At 44.2% G+C, this 17,815-nt stretch overlaps 2 protein-coding genes across 3 annotated transcripts in view; both read right to left on the bottom strand.

Annotated features, from left to right (window-relative positions):
- Positions 1-11,675, bottom strand: part of LOC121853491 (kinesin-like protein KIF3A) — an 85,938-nt gene extending 74,263 nt beyond the window's left edge. For both annotated transcript variants that reach the window (XR_006086324.1, XM_042347640.1), the window contains exons 1-3: positions 11,500-11,675; positions 3,020-3,241; positions 1,580-1,785 (exon numbers count right to left, since the gene is read on the bottom strand). Coding sequence is in view for 1 of the 2 variants with exons in the window: in XM_042347640.1 (XP_042203574.1) it covers positions 1,580-1,785; positions 3,020-3,241; positions 11,500-11,505 (434 nt within the window). In the remaining variant the exon portion in view is untranslated. The remainder of the gene's footprint in view (positions 1-1,579; positions 1,786-3,019; positions 3,242-11,499) is intronic.
- A 4,435-nt stretch (positions 11,676-16,110) lies between these two features.
- LOC121853468 lies at positions 16,111-17,801 on the bottom strand. Its single transcript, XM_042347611.1, has 3 exons — positions 17,509-17,801; positions 16,486-16,993; positions 16,111-16,329 (listed from the first exon to the last, which is right to left on the bottom strand). Exons 1-3 carry the CDS (start codon positions 17,799-17,801, stop codon positions 16,111-16,113), a joined length of 1,020 nt encoding a protein of 339 aa, XP_042203545.1.
- Positions 17,802-17,815: the final 14 nt, after the last annotated feature.

Genomic DNA, 17,815 nt, shown 5'->3' with positions numbered 1-17,815 from the left:
CGTAGTAGGATCCGTTCGTTATAGCATACCCCACTGTATGGATAACACACTCACTTCTTATACAACTTAACACAATTTAACCTTCCTTATCCATGTTGTATAAGGGGGGGGGGTGTATAGCACTACCTTTGAGGGCACACACACAAAACACATAAAAATAAATAATATATAATGGGAAAATTCTCTAACAAATAATCTGAAACAAGACAACAAAATATATTAAAAAATGTGAGTCGACCCTCAAGTCAACTCTGTGCTTAGTTATTAAAGTTAACTTTAATAGCTAAGCCCGGAGTCGACTCTCACATTTTTAATGCATTTTGTTGTCTTGTTTCTGATTATTTGTGAGAGGACTTTCCCATTATTATTTATTTTTATGTGTTTTGTGTGTGTCTGTGTCTACACACACACACACACACACACACATATACAATATAGACAAAAAAGAAATAATTGTCCTAAGGTAGCAGGCAGCTACCAAACAGGGAGGTACTACCGCCTGGGAAGATATTGGAAGCATAATGTGTTGTCTAATGGTAGACCCTGCTGCCATATGGCATCACGAAAATTGTGACCAAGTCCTAGGTTGCTGATCTGACTTTCTGCCTCATTTACACACAATTGCAGGGTCTCAATTGTTTCTCTTGCTATTGACAATACAACATACAAACTGTATATCGTTTCTCACTAATGATCTTTTTTTTTAATTTCTTTATGGTTCCTTATTATTATTATTATTATGATTATTATTATTGCAGTGTTTTCATTATTATTATTGTTATCATTATTATTTTTTTTTATTTATTTTTTTTTATTATAAATTTTACTTATCTGAAATATTATTATTATTATTATTATTATTATTATTATTATTATTATGATGATGATGATGATTATGTTTTCGCCCCCCCAGGCCCTGATGTGGGTCGGTGACCTGTGTCCGGGTGGGCTAATACCCGTGTAAAAAAAAAAAAAAACAGAATATACCTTTCTTTGTATATGAGTAAAAAAGTAACCCCCCCCCGGTCAACAAATGTTGTTCGCAGCCATTTGGAGAACCTAACCCTCTCAAATTTTAAGGGCATGCTGTACTGTAAACACTAAGGAAATATATATTTTTATGTGTGTGAGCAGTACTGTATTTTGTCACTGAAACTCTGAAATAATAACAGTTATGAATGTACCCACATAACAATCACTGAAGGTAGTTCCAGAACAGGATATATGACTGAGATGAAACAATATAAGCAGCTGTAAGGTAAAGGTTACTGTAGAAAGGTACTGTACTTCAGAATAAAGGATACTGTATCTATTGTAGGTATACATACTACAGTAGATCAGTGACAGAACATCAGAAAGGTGGATTGCTGTGTTTATTATTCACCTTATCTGCTGCTGATGAACATATAAATTTTCTACACAAAGCCAAAAATATATATATAAAGTAGCAGAAGAATGTTGCCATCATGAGAGACACTTACAAGTTTAAACACATGTGACAGACCAACAAGTAGACCAGAGAAAATAACTAACCAATCACTTGCATGTTTAGAACAATACAAACAATCTTGACTCTTACTTTTTGTCCTCCTCAGCTTTTGCTATGTGGCCAAATATATGGGCAAAAGAGTTTGGAATGATTCCCTTGAGCTCTGACACTGATCTGACTCCTTCCATGGTGTACGTCTTGCCAGTGCCCGTCTGTCCATAAGCAAATATCGTCCCATTGTATCCTTCTAGCACATTCTCTACTATGGGACGCGCTGCTAGATTATATACATCAACCTGGAAAATTAAGTAAATTTTTGTTACTTAGAATTCTTATGACCCAGAAAATATAGTACCTGTACAGCTTGTTCACTAGATGAAGAGTCAAATATTTGGAGTCCAGCTAATATACAAGTTTTCCAGTATCCAGGTGAAGAAAACAGGTATGGCATTAATGGATTGTAATGCTTGTAAGAGTTCAGAAATGGTTACTACTTAGCTGCCTTTGAAGAAATGGGTGTCTGCCATACGGACGTTAATTGTCTCAGGTTATCGTTATCAGTACAGACTAGTTATAGATCGACCTTTTATATTTACAATAATTATTTTTTAATAAATTTAAAATAATAATAGTGTGTTTAAGTAAGCAATAACATATTTTTAATTCTGGAGTTGGTTAGGTAGAATTTAGCCTACTGGAGACAGCAACTGGGGAATTCATTAGCTTACAGGAGACTGCAACTTCACATATAGGACAAAAGCTGATTTTTTTTGGCCATTTTTCAGACCAAAAAGTGTCTTATATGCCATAAAATAAGGTGAGTACTAGAGGGTGAGTATCTGTTCATAATGTTACATTACTCATAAGGAAATAGAAGACTGATCCTGAAACCTTATTTACTAGTTAAGTCCTGAGCCAAGTAGCTCAGGTTAATGAACAACCTGTTTTGATGGTTTCCTTTACACAACACTCACAACTGGCAGGTGGGGCTGTTCATCTCTGCTGTAAATTCTTTCTTAAAAGGGTGGACTGAGAGCAAGGGTTTACAATTAGTGGGATTTATTGCTTTTATATTCTAATTACTGTCATCATATTATAAAGTACATAGTTTCTAAATTCAGTGTATTGTCGCCTTGTCTTTATATAATATAGTTCCTTTAACTAAAAATTGTAAGGCCAAAAATTTGCCTTTGAAATATACTATAATTCCAAATACTGTCTCATTATCTTGGTGATGGAAGCAAATCTAAAACTCACTGCTGAAAGGATTAAAAAATTCATGTTATTGTGACCAAAGTTTCAACACTAACACAGCTACAACAGAAGCACAATGTAGTACTGTAATGGATGCCTGAGAATTTATTTTTAATACACATAACATTTGGAGAGAAACTTTATAATTACAGTACAGTTCAGTACTATAAGATTTTTTCAATATATACCGTACCATATAAATGTGAACTGAAAATAAGTGTGAAATTTCCTACACTTACAAAGACTAATAATGAGTTGTGTCAGTTATCTTCCTACCTGTTTAGAGTCTTGGCCAAACACAGAGTCAAAGGTGAATACTTTGGGTGGTTCACCAGCCTGGGCATCAGGGTTGGTCACCAGAAGGGAGCAGTTTAGATCATCACACTCCACCATGCTTTTATAACCTGCTTTAGTTTCTTGATCACTCAGAGGACGAACTCGTACTACAACTCGAACATTTTCTCGGTCCTTTAGAGTTGTCTCTCTATCCTTGTCGGGCTGTAAAATATAATGTCACATAAACAATATGCAGCCTAGAGAAATATAAATGTGAGTAGAGTAGAGTAGAGTAGAGTAGAGTAGAGTAGGGTAGGGTACAGTATATAAGCACTGGACAAATAGCAAGGTGTGCACAACATGGTAAATGTTAGATGAGTAATGCATTTTTTTTTCAATCTACTATGTAAATAACAATAGGAAAAAAGGTTTACATGCAAAGAATCAATCGCCCCCTAAATTATAATACAGGCAAACCCCATTATTCATAGCCTCGGTATTCATAACCCCGTTTATCTGCAATCAATTTATTGTTACCCATTTCCACTATTCGCAATGGTTGCCCCGTTTATTCGCAAATTCATACGAGCAAAAATTTTGAGCCGCCCCTCAACTGTAGCGTAGGACAGCGTGTGTATGTATTCCTCCGCCATACCCTCCCGCTCGCCTCAGTCTCACACGTGCTGGTGTGTGTTTTGTGTGATCTCACAATGCCTAAGCGACCAGCTAAACTCCCAGCAATGTTGCTTAGAGATCACGTGTGGCAGTTACGTCGGACGTGAAATTGGATATCGTAAAAAGTCATTAACACGGAGGAGGAACGTCGGTGATTGGGGGCGTGTACGGCTTGGCTCCCTCTACGGTGCATTCTATAGTCAAAAGCGCCGACAAGATCATGGAGATGGCCGGATCTGCAACACCACTGACGGCTACGAAGGTGACGAGGTTCCGTGATGTCTACGTTTAAAACTTACCTCACACATCTTTGGAATGTGTATTCAAGAAAAATATCTGGTAGTTCAGCCAGACTAAACAATGTGTAGCAGCACTACCATGGGGTGAGTGTCCTTTCTTCTTACGGTTCTTTGCTTTAGCCACAACCAATATGCAGACCAACCAAAGGCCTGCCAGATGTTCCCTATTCTATTCAATATTATAACCAGTAGTTCTATACTGTTCCCCATTCTCTCCCTACTTCTCCTTCAGGTAAACTTGCTGATGGAACTCTTAGTAAAAGTCAATGGTGATCACCTTACTCAAAGGACTGCCACACATCATTTAGAATTGACATGGTACAGTATGTTCTGCTGACAATAATAGCCAGCAGTGTGTGTGTGTGTGTGTGTGTGTGTGTGTGTGTGTGTGTGTGTGTGTGTGCACAGGGTGGTGTAATGCATCTACTGTGGCAGCATTGTGTTAAGGCCTGTCCACACGATCGAGCAGTGCCCGGCAGGCACGCGCATTTAAAATTGGCAGGCAAACCAGCGGAGTGCCCGTGCCCGGCGTCGAGCGAAATCATGGTCCGCCTGCCTGGTGGACAGATGACCGGTGAAAATAGAATCCATGCTCAGAAACTTATTTTTGAGGTTCTTTATCTGGGGAAACTAGGCAGGCTTTCCTCATCAACAATGATTATATAAGAGTACTCTATTGATTAAGGGTGTTGGATAATTTCAACTATCGTTATGTCCTTAGTGGCAAACACACAATGATAATTGTGTGCTGTTAAACCTGGTACTGTGGTCATTTATTTTTTTTTATTTACGTATATGCATGTAGGTATATAATTTTTTATTGACATGTCTTAAAATCTTTAATTGCATACTACATATGTTGGGGTGTATGTAATTATTATGTGAAATAAAGTTTGTCTTTATACAAGTTGTGTCAATCATCAATTTCTTATTTGCAAAAAACCTAGTGTCCCAAACAGGTCCATCATGTATCACATATGTATGGCAGGGTTACCCCCTTCACAAATACTAATATGTTTTAATATCATTTTCATTATTGATAATTAATCGATAAAACCGGAAAACTGACATTCCTATAATATTGTCATTAATACTCAACATTACACAAGCCTGCAATACAAGACACGTGTTATTATTGGAACCTCACGTGACTGTCAAAAACAGCTGATCACTACGCCACCGCTGACCTCGGGGGTCGGGTCCTCAAGTCGGTGAGGTATGAACGGAGATACTGACAGAACATATGCTAGCACTTTGTGAAACCTGAGTTAAGTACTGCAAATGTGATACGTACAGTTTATGTTCCCCGGTCGGTCCAGATGTCCAGTGTATAACCAAATAAGCTTAATGCAATGTACATTATTGGCGTGACAATAAACGGGAGATTGTTTATGTATTATGTAATGAGGACATTCGTGTGTGTTCTTCGTTCCTGCCGCTCTCCTCACTCTAGTCCCATAGCTTCCTGTCTATGCACATCATAATTCTAACATAATTCAATGAATTTTTTATGTACTACAAATCTCACCTGCAAGTAATCTTCCTTGAGTACTTCATACATGGCTTGACAAGTTGCAGGTATTATGCGAGACAAACTTTGTTTTGATATCCTCGCTCTATACTGAAGTGACGTGTAGGTGCACCCAGTTGAAAGACATATGAGCGTTGTCTAAACGAGCCTCCGCAGATATACTCTCCCTCATATTGGTATCCTGTTTTTTTATATATGGTTCCATTTTCGCTAGAAGTTTGTAAAAGGTGTTGGGGTCCATTCTCATGTAATTGGTGAAGTCTTGCTCACGTCCATCTTGCAGTTCACGTAAAATCGTGGCATGACTTCCCAATACTTTTCTTTGGCCTAACCACTCTTTACACCATTCCCTTTTCTGCATTTGGTTCTTCTTTTTGCACGTAGCAGCAATTATTATAGTACACAACGCTATGCTCTTCAGTGACCACCTACTAGCACCCGCCACTGCCGACCACCTACTAGCTACTGGCGCCTGATTATGACTGCCGCCAACCACCCCCGTGTGTACAACAACGCACAGGCTTTGCCCGGTAAACGGGCAAAGCCCGCCGGGCACTGTTCGATCGTGTGGACGGGGCTTTAGTGTTAAGGTGCAAGCACTGCTTGCTCCCTCTCACCTTCAGTTGCCGCCGCTGGCACTCCCTCGTGGTGAAAAGGGAAGCAACTTGCATAAGTCTTCCCCTGCCAGTACACAGCCTCCTCACCATCAAGACTCCTGCTGTGCCTCCTCGTGGCAACACACAGTAACTGGGTGCCTCGTGGGCCTAGGATAGACCAGCAGGGGATCTCGGAGTAGCAGTGGGCCCCAGAGGGACAGCGCATAGGTCCACTGGCATGTGAACATGTCCTGGCACCTACCAACCACTGCCCCCGCTGCCTTGCGGATAAACCTTGGTAGGTATGAGGCCAAGGGAGTAAACCCCGAACGAAAAATCTGAGGTGGAGCCCCACATCAAGCAGACATGCTTACAGAGCTCCAACAAGACCCCAACGGCAGTATACAGTATAGGCGGAAGAGGTGACCACCATGGGAGCCCAATGACTACACCGGCGGACGAAGGCAATGCATGATGGACAGGCTACTAAGGCGAAACCCAACAAACTGGGCTATCGGCAATCCATTGCAACTCTCATCATTGCAACACTTACACCACTGGATCAGGAAAAGGGAGAGCCAAGATGTGTGGTTGCAGTCTGCGCTCTTGCCTCACCACATAAATCAGCTCACACGCAGCCATCATCCAGCTCATCATATTCCTCATCATCAAAACCCTTATACCCCCCCAAAAGTCCTATGCGATGGGCGAGTGGTAACGGGAACAGGCAGAGATGACTGCCAGAAGTCTCTAATCACAACTCTGCACATGGGTGGCATAGATAAGACAAGTGATCGCGCAGTGAAAGTTTGAACGCTCGTGCTTGGCTAGCGTACAGCGAATGAGGGTGCGCCAAGTCCATAGACTTGCATGGTTAATTAGGGTGCACCAAGTCCGTAGACTTGCATCGTTTTCCATCGTAAATAAAATGGTTAATTAATGCTTTCCTAAAGAAACCATCGACATGGGACCAGGTTTATTCCACTATGAATTTTTTGCGATTTTTCCACCAAGTTTGATGAAAAACGATTGTGCCGTTTCGGCTGCCCAGAACAGACACACAGACGGACAGCTAGTCCTATAGTATATTAGATGGTCGTTTATACACTGGGATCTAGGCAGCAGTGCAATTCGATCCTGTCTGTGTGACTAAGCAGCCCTTTCGATGAGCCATTCTGCTCACCTCAGGAGCTACTTTACAGTCACCTAAGAAATAATAAACAACACTTGCAGGCAACTGAAAAGGCATAAGGTTAGTCTTAAGACAAACCTGAAAAAGTGCCAAATCGACCCCCTCACCTGGGAGACGATTACTCCACACTGTAACACTGGGAGGAGCACCACATAAGAAGGTGTCAATACTTTTGAGTTAGGCAGACTGCATACCATGGCAGATAAGTTCCAATGCACGAAAAATGCTGCCGCCTCCCTCCCTCACTAAATGTAGCCCTCCACACATGTGCAACATGTGAGGACGACCCTGCCAGTCCCGTATCAGCCTCTCTAGTCACCCCAGCGCTCACCAATGAATGCTACATGCAGATGGTTGGAGAGTCATTCTCAGCACTAACAAGTTTGACCGTAACAAGTGATCTCTGCACTGCCATTGCCCTCCTTGCAAGAAAGCTGGCATCCTCGTGTTGCCAACACCTCCATGCTCTGATGGCCTGCCGCCTCATTCCCCTGGATAAGAATCCAGGATGCAGGCCTATAGGGGTGGGGGAAGTGCTGAGGCGGATCATCGGAAAATGCATAATGGAGGTGGTAAAAGGTGATGTCAGGGCAGCAGCAGGGAACCTGCAAGTTTGTGCTGGCCACCAGGCTGGCGGGGAAGCCGCCATTTACGCCATGAGAACGATATTTGAGCAGTGCGATTGTGAGGCCGTTCTCCTGGTGGACACTTCAAACGCATTCAACATACTTAACTGCAAGGCCACACTGCACAACATCAAGACCAAGTGTCCAAACTTTGCAGTGTATGTTGAAAACTCATATAGGAATCCATCAGACCTTTATATAGTAAGCAACAAGGCTCTAAGAGGTGATACCATCATACAGTCAACCGAGGGAAAAATGCAGGGGGACCCTGTTGCAATGGCAATGTATGCAATAGGCCTATCCATGCTCCAAGACACAATAAAATTTGAAACAACTGAGGTCAAGTAAGTGGCATATGCTGATGACCTTACAGGAGCAGGAAAAGAGGACACCAAAAAGTGGTGGGACCTGGTAACATCACGAGGCCCATAAATAGGGTACTACCCAAACCCCAGCAAGTCCTTCCTCATTGTGAAGCCAGAACATTATGAACGGGTAATGGAGGTGTTCGGTGGAAGTGAGGTCAAAATAACAAAGGATGGCTAAAGACACCTCGGCGCAGTAATCGGCACAACGGACTTCAAGACCGAGTACGTAATAGGAAAGGTGAATCAGTGGGTTAGGGAAATCCAAGCTCTGTCTGAGATTGCTAGCACAGAGCCACATGGGGCATTTGCTGCATTCATCCATGGAGTCAAACATCGCTGGAACTACCTGATGCGCACTATCCCTGATATCGTACCCCTCTTCCACCCTCTGGAAGAAGCAATCAGCGTCAATTTCATTCCCAAATTAGTGAAACACCCTCACTTAACCCCAGCAGAAAGATCACTCCTTGCACTACCACCAAGACTGGGAGGAATGGGATTGACCAATCCAGAGGAGATTGCTGCCACCGAACATCAAAACTCAGTTAAGCTCACGGCAGCCCTCACGGACCACATAAGAGCTCAGAACGCAATAGGGGAGGTGGATACCAGTGAAGTAAACAAGATTCGAAGGTCTATTACGACAGAACGACAGCACAGCCAAAGTGATAAGTTGCAGCAGCTGTTGCTGCAAGTACCAGAGAATTTAAAAAAAAAGTAGTTATAGCGCAGGAGGTGGGCGCCTCGAACTGGTTAACTATGTTACCGATAAGGGCAAATGGTTTCAGTCTCAATAAACAAGAATCACACATGCCAATACTCTAAGGTATGGTAGGCCAGTAGAAGGTTTGCCCTCCCAATGCGTGTGTGGCTCTTCGTATGACATCGATCACACCATGGTGTGCAAGAAAGGGGGCTTCATATGCATGAGGCATGACGAAGTAAGGGATCTCACAGCAAATATGTTGAAGGAAATCTGCCGTGATGTCAGGGTAGAACCGACCCTCCTTCCATTGGACGGTGAGAATTTCCAACATAGGACTTCAAACACATCCAACGAAGTCCGTGTTGACGTCAGTGCTCGAGGATTAAGGACACCGGGACAGCGAGCCTTGTTCGACATCAGGATTTTTTATTCCATGGCCGCATGTCACCGTAACTTAGCTCTCGATGCTGCACACAGGAGGAACGAGAACGACAAGATAAGAGCATACGGGGAGAGAATTCAGAACGTTGATCAAGGCAGCTTCACTCCTCTAGTGTTCACAACCTCTGGTGGGATGGGACCAAGTGCAAGATGCTTCTATGCCAGAATCGCGGAGGTGCTATCCGAACAGAAGCAGCAGCCCAGAAGTTATGTTACAGCCTGGACGAGATGTCAACTGTCCTTCTCTCTCCTTAGGTCGGTAAAATTATTATTTCTGTCATCACTATGTTTTTCCAACGTTTTTTTACCTGTTTTTAATTATTTTGATCTTACCTTACCTAACATAAAGTAACCTAAACCTAACCACAGAACCCAGGAACTATATCTAACCTAACCTAAATTCCTAAAGATTCCCTAAATGACCGAAATGATAATACTGTAATACCATGAAAAGGACCCGTACAAACAGGTCTGACTTACCCACTACTGCCATAATATATAATTTCTTGTTCATAAAATGAACCACCCTAACCTAACTTACTCTAAAATAATTTAGTCTTATTATCATCTTAAAAAAAATCTTGGGTTTATAGTGACGACTGACCCGAGGACGAGTTATTTGTTTTACCGTTTACTTTCTTATTTTATTTTCATCAGTGAGTTCTGATATATTAATAATTTCTTGTGTAAATGCTTTGTTTGGTAGATAATTAGGCACCCAGGTGCACACTACTTTGTCTCTTCAGCGGTAATGCGGCAGTGATGACTCACCCCAAGATGTAAACGGCCAATCATACTGATGTATTTCAAAACACTCCACCACCCAGGCTTGATCAACGCCAGTGCTCAGTGTGTGTGCTTAAGAGCGGACGGCTGCTCTCACGCCCACAAAAAAACATAAAATTACACCATATCATAATAAGTTCTTTCTGTTTAATATACATGGGGGTCCGGGGAGGGAGGGGGGAAGGTGAACCTCCTGGCTTGTAAGGTTAGGCAGGTTTGTTTGGTTAGGTAGGTGAGGTCTTCTAACAACGCTTCTGCTGATTATTTTTCATATCTACTAAGGTTATGTTACGTTAAATTTAGAAATAAACCACTTTTTAACACATTTATACAAATTATGAGTGTCCACTATAAAACATATTAAAATTGCTGCATTTTTATAGTAGTTTTCGATGAAAAATTGGCTGCTGGTCAGTCATCAAATCCTGTACTATATCACACAACATATTCCTCACGCTATTCTTGGTCTTTTCAACAGGTCAAGGCGGTAAATGCTCCTTATTTCCTCCTTTGGTATTATTTTACCTTTAGGACATACTGTAGCACGCCCAAAAGTTATAAACTAATGAAACATTTTAGATCTCCCTATTCTGAGCATTTTTAACTCCATATATACCAGGTGGAAGTGGAAAATAGCAACACAATTGAATTAATTGATTTTACGTACTTTTCAGTCTTCGTCTGTGAGTTGTTATCGGCACATCACGCATGCACAATATTGACTGACATCATCCAACCCCCCGGCCAGGGGTCAAGTTAGGTTAGATGACTTGTTTTAGTTTTCTCCCCCACCCAAAAACCCCGACTTCCCAGGCTCCCCCATTATTGGTGGGGGGTGGGGCAAAAACTATAAATTTCCGACAAAAATGATGGTCAGATTAGCTTAAAACACACCAAAATACACTGGAAAAATATATTGGTCAACTCCTGGTGACTAAATTAATCATCAATGTAATATTGAGTGTAGAGAGACTTAATTAATATAAGTACTGTACAATGTAAAGTCTATCACATGTGTAGTTACAACTGTATTAATTTTGTAGTTTCTCTAATACCGTAATTATAAGAACCCCAATGGAATTAAACTCAATAGTTTTCTTAAAGACCTTCCTTGGATAAATTTATTATTACCATTGTTAACACTAAAACTATCTATGTACTGTATTGAACCAGTGGGCACTTATATGACAATAAATAATAAAACCTCTAACAGGGCGAGTAAGAGGACCATGTACAGGTGTCAGACCAGTAATAACTCACCGCCATTACGTAAGGTAGTACAGTACTTCAACTGATGACTTGTGGTCGTGTTGTTCAGCTGTAGTTTAGCACCGAGATGACGTACTGCCAGAGTTGATCACTAGCGGGGGTTGTTAGGGGGGCCAGGCAGGAATGTTGTCATGTGTGGTCCTCTCCCCAGACCACAGATGGCGCCTGGTAGATCAATATACCCGCCAAGTTATGATCAGGAATATCTTATATTACTTGGCTTTTATTTATAAAGATAATTTACATGAACTGAGATTAACAACAATGAACCAAGATTAGTTCGTTAAAGAGATCAAGGAACTTATTTTAACGAGTAACTTTCTTTTTGGTAGTTTTTCTTTAATTGGGAATTGGAGCGCCTGAACTATTTTTTATGGGCATTAGTCCACCTTGGCTGCCGGGTACAAGGCCTGGGGGACGAATATATACAATAATAATAATAATAATAATAATAATAATAATAACAAAAATAATAATAATAATAATAATAATAATAATAATAATAACAATAATAATAATAATAATAATAATAATAATAATAATAACAACAATAATAATAATAATAATAATAATAATAATATTATTATTATTATCATTGTTATTATTATTAATAAAGGGCCACACAAAATTTTAAGCAATTAAAAAATATCAAGAGTGAGAAATGATACACCACTGTATGTATGTTGTGTTGTCAAAGTAAGAGAAACAATTGAGACCCTACAATTGTGTGTAAATGAGGCAGAAACTCATATCAGCAACCTGGGCTGGGTCACAATTTTTGTGATGCCATACAGCAGCAGGGTCTACCATTAGACAACACATTAAGCTTCCAATATCTTCCCAGGCTATAGTACCTCCCTGTTTGATAGCTGCCTGCTACCAACTACCTAGCTTCTACTACAGACGGGCAAGGGGAGACCTAATTGAGGTGTATAAGCATATTGTAGTGGATTTCTCCCCTACAAACGCTGTTTGTCGCTGAGTAGCCGACCCCACCAATTCCCCAGTGTATGCCTCGTGGTCTAGGTCAACCTGCGCCGCCATACATCACGGAGCGGGGGTCAACTACTAAGCCACGCCTACCCCCCGCTATTTAAGACCTGACCTCATGGTGACCGCTCTCTTTCTACCTACACCAACCAGCCAGCAACACCTCCTCCCCCTGCCTGGCGGCCCTCGCTCCCGCCGGCGAGCATGGCGACCCACAAGCTGGTCCTCCTCTGAGCATCCTCACCAACCAGCTCTCTCTACATCACGTTTGTAACCATGCTGCCTTCCCAGCACCAAGCTGCATTGTACATCCAATACAACATGTATACAGAGAGCACATTGTGAGATTCCTTTCTCCATTCCATCCTGAGTGTGAACCAAACATCTTGAACCCCACAATATTAAAGGGCACTATTCAGTCGAGTGCCCTTAACTGGAGCTGGCAGACGCTCGCCCCACAAGGGTTCAGCTCAAGGTTGAAGTCGAAGAAGCCACATGCCCACAAAACTGTGAGGGGTAACTTTTTCAGAGTTAGAGTTGTGAACTCTTGGAACAATCTGCCAGAGAGTGTTGTGATGGCACCGAGTGTGAGCACTGGAGCAAGTTCAGATACAATTAGGAGCCGGTGCATGCCCAGTACTTGCCAGCAGTGCGTAACAGAGACGTGACGATCGCTCAAGTGGCTTGCTTTTACTTTTTACTTTTATTTCTTTATTTTTAACATTTATCCTCTTCGTCACTGATCGGCTCGTTATCCGCTTCAGCGATCGGTCACGTCTCGATTACTTTTCCTTTTCATTTATCCTCTTCACCAAAAGATCGGCTCGCTAGCCGCCCGGGCGATTGGCCACGTCTCTGTCACACAGTTGGCAAATACTGGGCATGCACCGGCTCCTGAATGTACCTGAACCAGCTCCAGTGTTGGTCAAGTCTTGTCTTGAAAGAGCTCACACTCGGTGCTGTCACAACACTCTCTGGTAGATTGTTCCAAGCATTTACAGCTCTCACTCTGAAAAAGTTACCCCTCACAGTTTTCTGGACTTGCGGCTTCTTCAATCTTGAGCTGTGACCCCTTATGGGGCGAGCGTCCGCCAGCTCCAAGTAAGGACACTCGACTGAGTAGTGCCCCCTGAGATGCTTATACACCTCAAGTAGGTCACCCCCGAGCTGATCAGTGGTGAAGAGGATAAAAGTAAAGTAAATTTAAAGAGTACTCTACTGTATTTAGCTACACACTTCTTGAATCAAATAGGGGTGATAAGACACAAGTTCATAAAATTGTCACTTTTTCGGAGTGAGAGTTGTAAACTTTTTGGACAATCTGCCAGAGAGTGTTGTGGCGGCACCGAGTGTGAGCTCATTCAAGATCGGCTGACGAGCCGATCAGTATCGAAGAGGATAAAAGTACAAAAAGTAAAAGTAACATGTACGAGTTACATTATTATCGATAATACTACTTAAGAACAGTAATAAGCTTGGAAGATTAACCATACTCATTTCCATTGTGGATCCTGATTAATTGCTTATTTATCTTGTAGTGGATTTCTCCCCTACAAACGCTGTTTGTAGCTGAGTAGCCGACCCCGCGAATTCCCCAGTGTATGCCTCGTGGTCTAGGTCAACCAGCGCCGCCTTACATAACGGAGGTCAACTACTAAGCCACGCCTACCTCCGCTATTTAAGACCTGACCTCGTGGTGACCTAGATCTTCTTCTAGCTACAGCTGCAGCAACCAACACCACCAACCCCACAAATGGTGACCCCCGGAGTGACCACTCACACAGGATGGAGGAGAAACAGATCATGCTCCCAGTCTTCAAGCAACATGGAAGACTGGCTTATCCACACAGAAGCAGCTCTCATCGGCTCTACAGCTACTGTCTCTAAACCGCAGGTTAGACACCTTAGAGAAGCACTGCTTCTCTAAGCAGACACCAGCTCCTCTTCCTGCCCCAAGCACCACGTCCTACCGACCCCAGCACACCCGTCCTGCATCAGACGCCGCCCCCAGCCCAGCAGTACCCCTGCCGCTCCTCCTGATGCAGCCCCTGCTCCCGACGCAGCCCATGCGCCTGAGTGCGTACCCACACACCCCTCTTTTCTCCCTCAGGTACTCCCTGCTACTGTCCTGCACCCTGCTGCTGCCGTGGACCCAGCTGCTGTCACGAGCCCTTATCCGCTTCTGCTGACGCAGCCCCTGCTCCTGACCCAGGCCTACACACCCCAGCAGGCGCATCTGACGACTCTGTACCTGCCGTGAGGGAAGCACAACATTCATCGCCTCCACGCACCCTTTTTCTCCCTCTCTACTCTCACAGATATTGTGTATCTAGACAGTTGTCTCCTCTAGCGGCCGGCTCATCTACGCCCTCGCCGTTATGTCTCACATGTGGCATGCACCACCCGTTCTGCCTCACATGTGCCATGCAACCCTGCAGACAACAAGTCTCCTACACCGCCTGGAGGGAAGGAGGGAGCATTGTAGTGGATTTCTCCCCTACAAAAGCTGTTTGTCGCTGAGTAGCCGACCCCGCGAATTCCCCAGTGTATGCCTCGTGGTCTAGGTCAACCAGCGCCGCCTTACATGACGGAGGTCAACTACTAAGCCACGCCTACCTCCGCTATTTAAGACCTGACTTCGTGGTGACCTCTCTCTTCTTCTAGCTACAGCCGCAGCAACCAACACCACCTCCTCCGCCGCTGCCTGGTGGCCCTCGCTCCCGCCGGCGAGCATGGCGACCCACAAGCTGTCCTTCTCTGAGCACCCTCACCTACCAGCTCTCTCTACATCACGCTTGTAACCACGCTGCCACTTCCCAGCACCAAGCTGCACTGTACATCCAATACAACATGTATACAGAGAGCACATCGTGAGTTTCCTTTCTCCATTCCATCCTGAGTGAGAACACAAAACACCACGTACCCCACAATCTCTCCCCTGACAATGATGCAACAGCAGTGTGCATTTGGATTGGAATAGCAATGAACTTGTCCCAAAATCTCATGAAATATTTTGCCACAAGTTAGGGTTGCAAGATCTTTAACAATGTTTTCATTCAAGTGAAAGTCCTTAGAAGGCTGTAGCGTAGTGTATGTGGCCAGTAGTCAACTTTCTCTTTCTTAGGCCCACATACACAGGACAAAGAGGAGATCTCGCTCTCAGGATGGAGGCGAGGAAGGAAACTCACAATAACGTTCTCTTTACATATATTGTATGTACAGTGCAGTAAGATGCAGGCGAGTTGCTGTGTTGTAGAGAAGCTTGTTGAGAGGAAGTCTTGCTGGTTTGAGAGCTCTGAGTAGAATACCCTTCACTTGGCTTTGGAGTTATGAGTTGACTCCAAAGCCAAGGCAGGGGGGGGTATTTATATGATTCTCCCTATTTAAGGTCCAGAGATGCAAGATGAAAGGCGCCGCTGATTGGCTGAGGTGAGGACGGCAACTGGTTAATCAGCGAGCAGTTCAGGAGCGGGGGCTGTGGTATGGAACTCGCTGCTGATTGACTGAGGAGAAGACGGGCACTGCAGGAAACGTGTTGTAGACAGGGTTGTATCCCACGTACGAGACATAGCGGGCAGGGGTGTGAACCAATCGACTGCTACGAGTGACGACTCAGTCGAGTGACACAAAATCTGTGGGAGAAGCAGCGGGAGAAGCATTGGGAGTAGGGTTGTAGATATGAGAAGGTTGAACGGTGGGAGGAACAGGCGAGGGATGTGGTTCTTCTCTGGCGGCAGGTGTAAAGTCCACGGGGGTGCTGGGTGGGATGTTTGGGTCCATAGAACCAGGTGCAGGATCCTCATCAGGAGCAAGATCAGGAACAGTAGCTACCTGAGAATGAAAAGAGGGTACATAGAAATGTTGTGGACAAGGTGGTGCTGCAAGTGGCAATGATGGGCAGACTGGTGCAGGCGTGGTTTGTTGGGGGTAATGCTGGGCTGGGGGCCCATCGGGTAAGGTGGCCGGCTTCACTCGATCGATGCTGACTGTGTCATGTCTGCCATTGAGATTGATCGCCAAGAACTTCGTTGACCATGCAAGCACCAAGAAGGGTCCATCGTAGGGGCGTTGAAGTGGTTTGCAGTGAGCATCGCGCCTGATGAAGACATACTCGCCGTTGAGTAGTACAAGAGGGATGTGTTCAGGGCAAAGAGTAGGCTGGCATGGGGCAGTAGCCTTGAATGCAGAAACTGCCTGTCGTAGTGTTTGCAATAGGTCGTGATGGACAGCAGGAGTAAAGTGGTCAAGGTCAGGAGTAAGTGAGAAGTCCCTGGGTAGGAGAAGGGGTTCGCCTTGGGTGAGATCTGCTGGGCTGCAGTCCTTGTCCTCTTTGTGTGTTGCACAGATGTCAAGGAGCCCTAAGGGTAGAGCATCCGTCCAGCTGTAGAGGTCATGCTGTGCCTCAATGGTGTCCTTCAGCTGACAATGAAACCGCTCTACCATGCCGTTGGACTGAGGATGGTAAGCGGTTGTGGTGCCGAGGAACTGCAGGAGACTATGCTAGAGTTGTGACTCAAACTGGACTCCTCAGTGGGTGATGAAAGTCGTGGGAGGACCAAAACGAGAGACCCAACCAGACAGGAAGGCGCGGACGGCTGACTCTGCTGTAGCATTTGGTACGGGAATGGCTTCTGTCCACCTGGTGAAACAGTCAATGCAGGTGAAGATGTAGGTGTTGCCGCAGGATGCTGCGTCGTTTTCTTGAGCCGCGGTGAGCTGTCTGTAATCCATGGGTGGAGATGAGTGCAGAATGCTGGCTATACAACGAGAGAGTGTCGGCGATCTCTTTGTGGCTGCCCTGAATTGACGTGTTGGATGTCGCTGGTGAACTCCGAGATGTAAGCCAAGTGACGAAGAACACAAAGTGTGTGTGTCTCAGAGGCTGAAGCAAAGGTGTGGACTAGGGGTTTGTTATTGATGAAGATGGTGAACTGACGAGCCTCGAGGAAGTGCTGGAAATGCTTGACAGTAAGATATATGGCCAGGAGCTCTTGATCAAAGGCGCTGTACTTGAATTGAGGTGGCTTAAGCCGCTGTGAGAAGAAGGCAATGGGCATGAGAGTTCCGTTGAGCTCTTGTTGTAAGATGGCACCCACGGCAGTAGAAGAAGCGTCTGTTGTGAGAGTGGTTCGGGCGTTGGGGGCAGGGTGAGCCAGCAGGGTAAGGCGTGTGATGTGCTGCTTGATATTGTTGAAGGCTGCAAAAGCCTCTTGAGTCCATGTGAGAGGCTTGTGAGATGTCTTGGGGAGTCCTTTGACAAGATCATGGAGAGGAGCGAGGATGCAGGTTGTCCAGGTTGCCATGTAGTGGATGAAAT

The sequence above is a fragment of the Homarus americanus genome, unplaced genomic scaffold (genome assembly GCF_018991925.1).
Source record: "Homarus americanus isolate GMGI-L3 unplaced genomic scaffold, GMGI_Hamer_2.0 scaffold4896, whole genome shotgun sequence".
NCBI lineage: Eukaryota > Metazoa > Arthropoda > Malacostraca > Decapoda > Nephropidae > Homarus > Homarus americanus.
This window is presented reverse-complemented; position numbering and strand designations above follow the sequence as displayed.

Excerpts from the sequence above, each read along its gene's own strand:
- LOC121853468 (XM_042347611.1), bottom strand. The coding sequence starts at position 17,801 with ATGGCAACCTGGACAACCTGCATCCTCGCTCCTCTCCATGATCTTGTC. Across the intron at positions 16,994-17,508 it reads CTTAAGCCACCTCAATTCAA|TCTCCTGCAGTTCCTCGGCA; the intron begins GTACAGCGCCTT and ends ACTCTAGCATAG. Across the intron at positions 16,330-16,485 it reads TCAATGGCAGACATGACACA|GTAGCTACTGTTCCTGATCT; the intron begins GTCAGCATCGAT and ends TTTCATTCTCAG.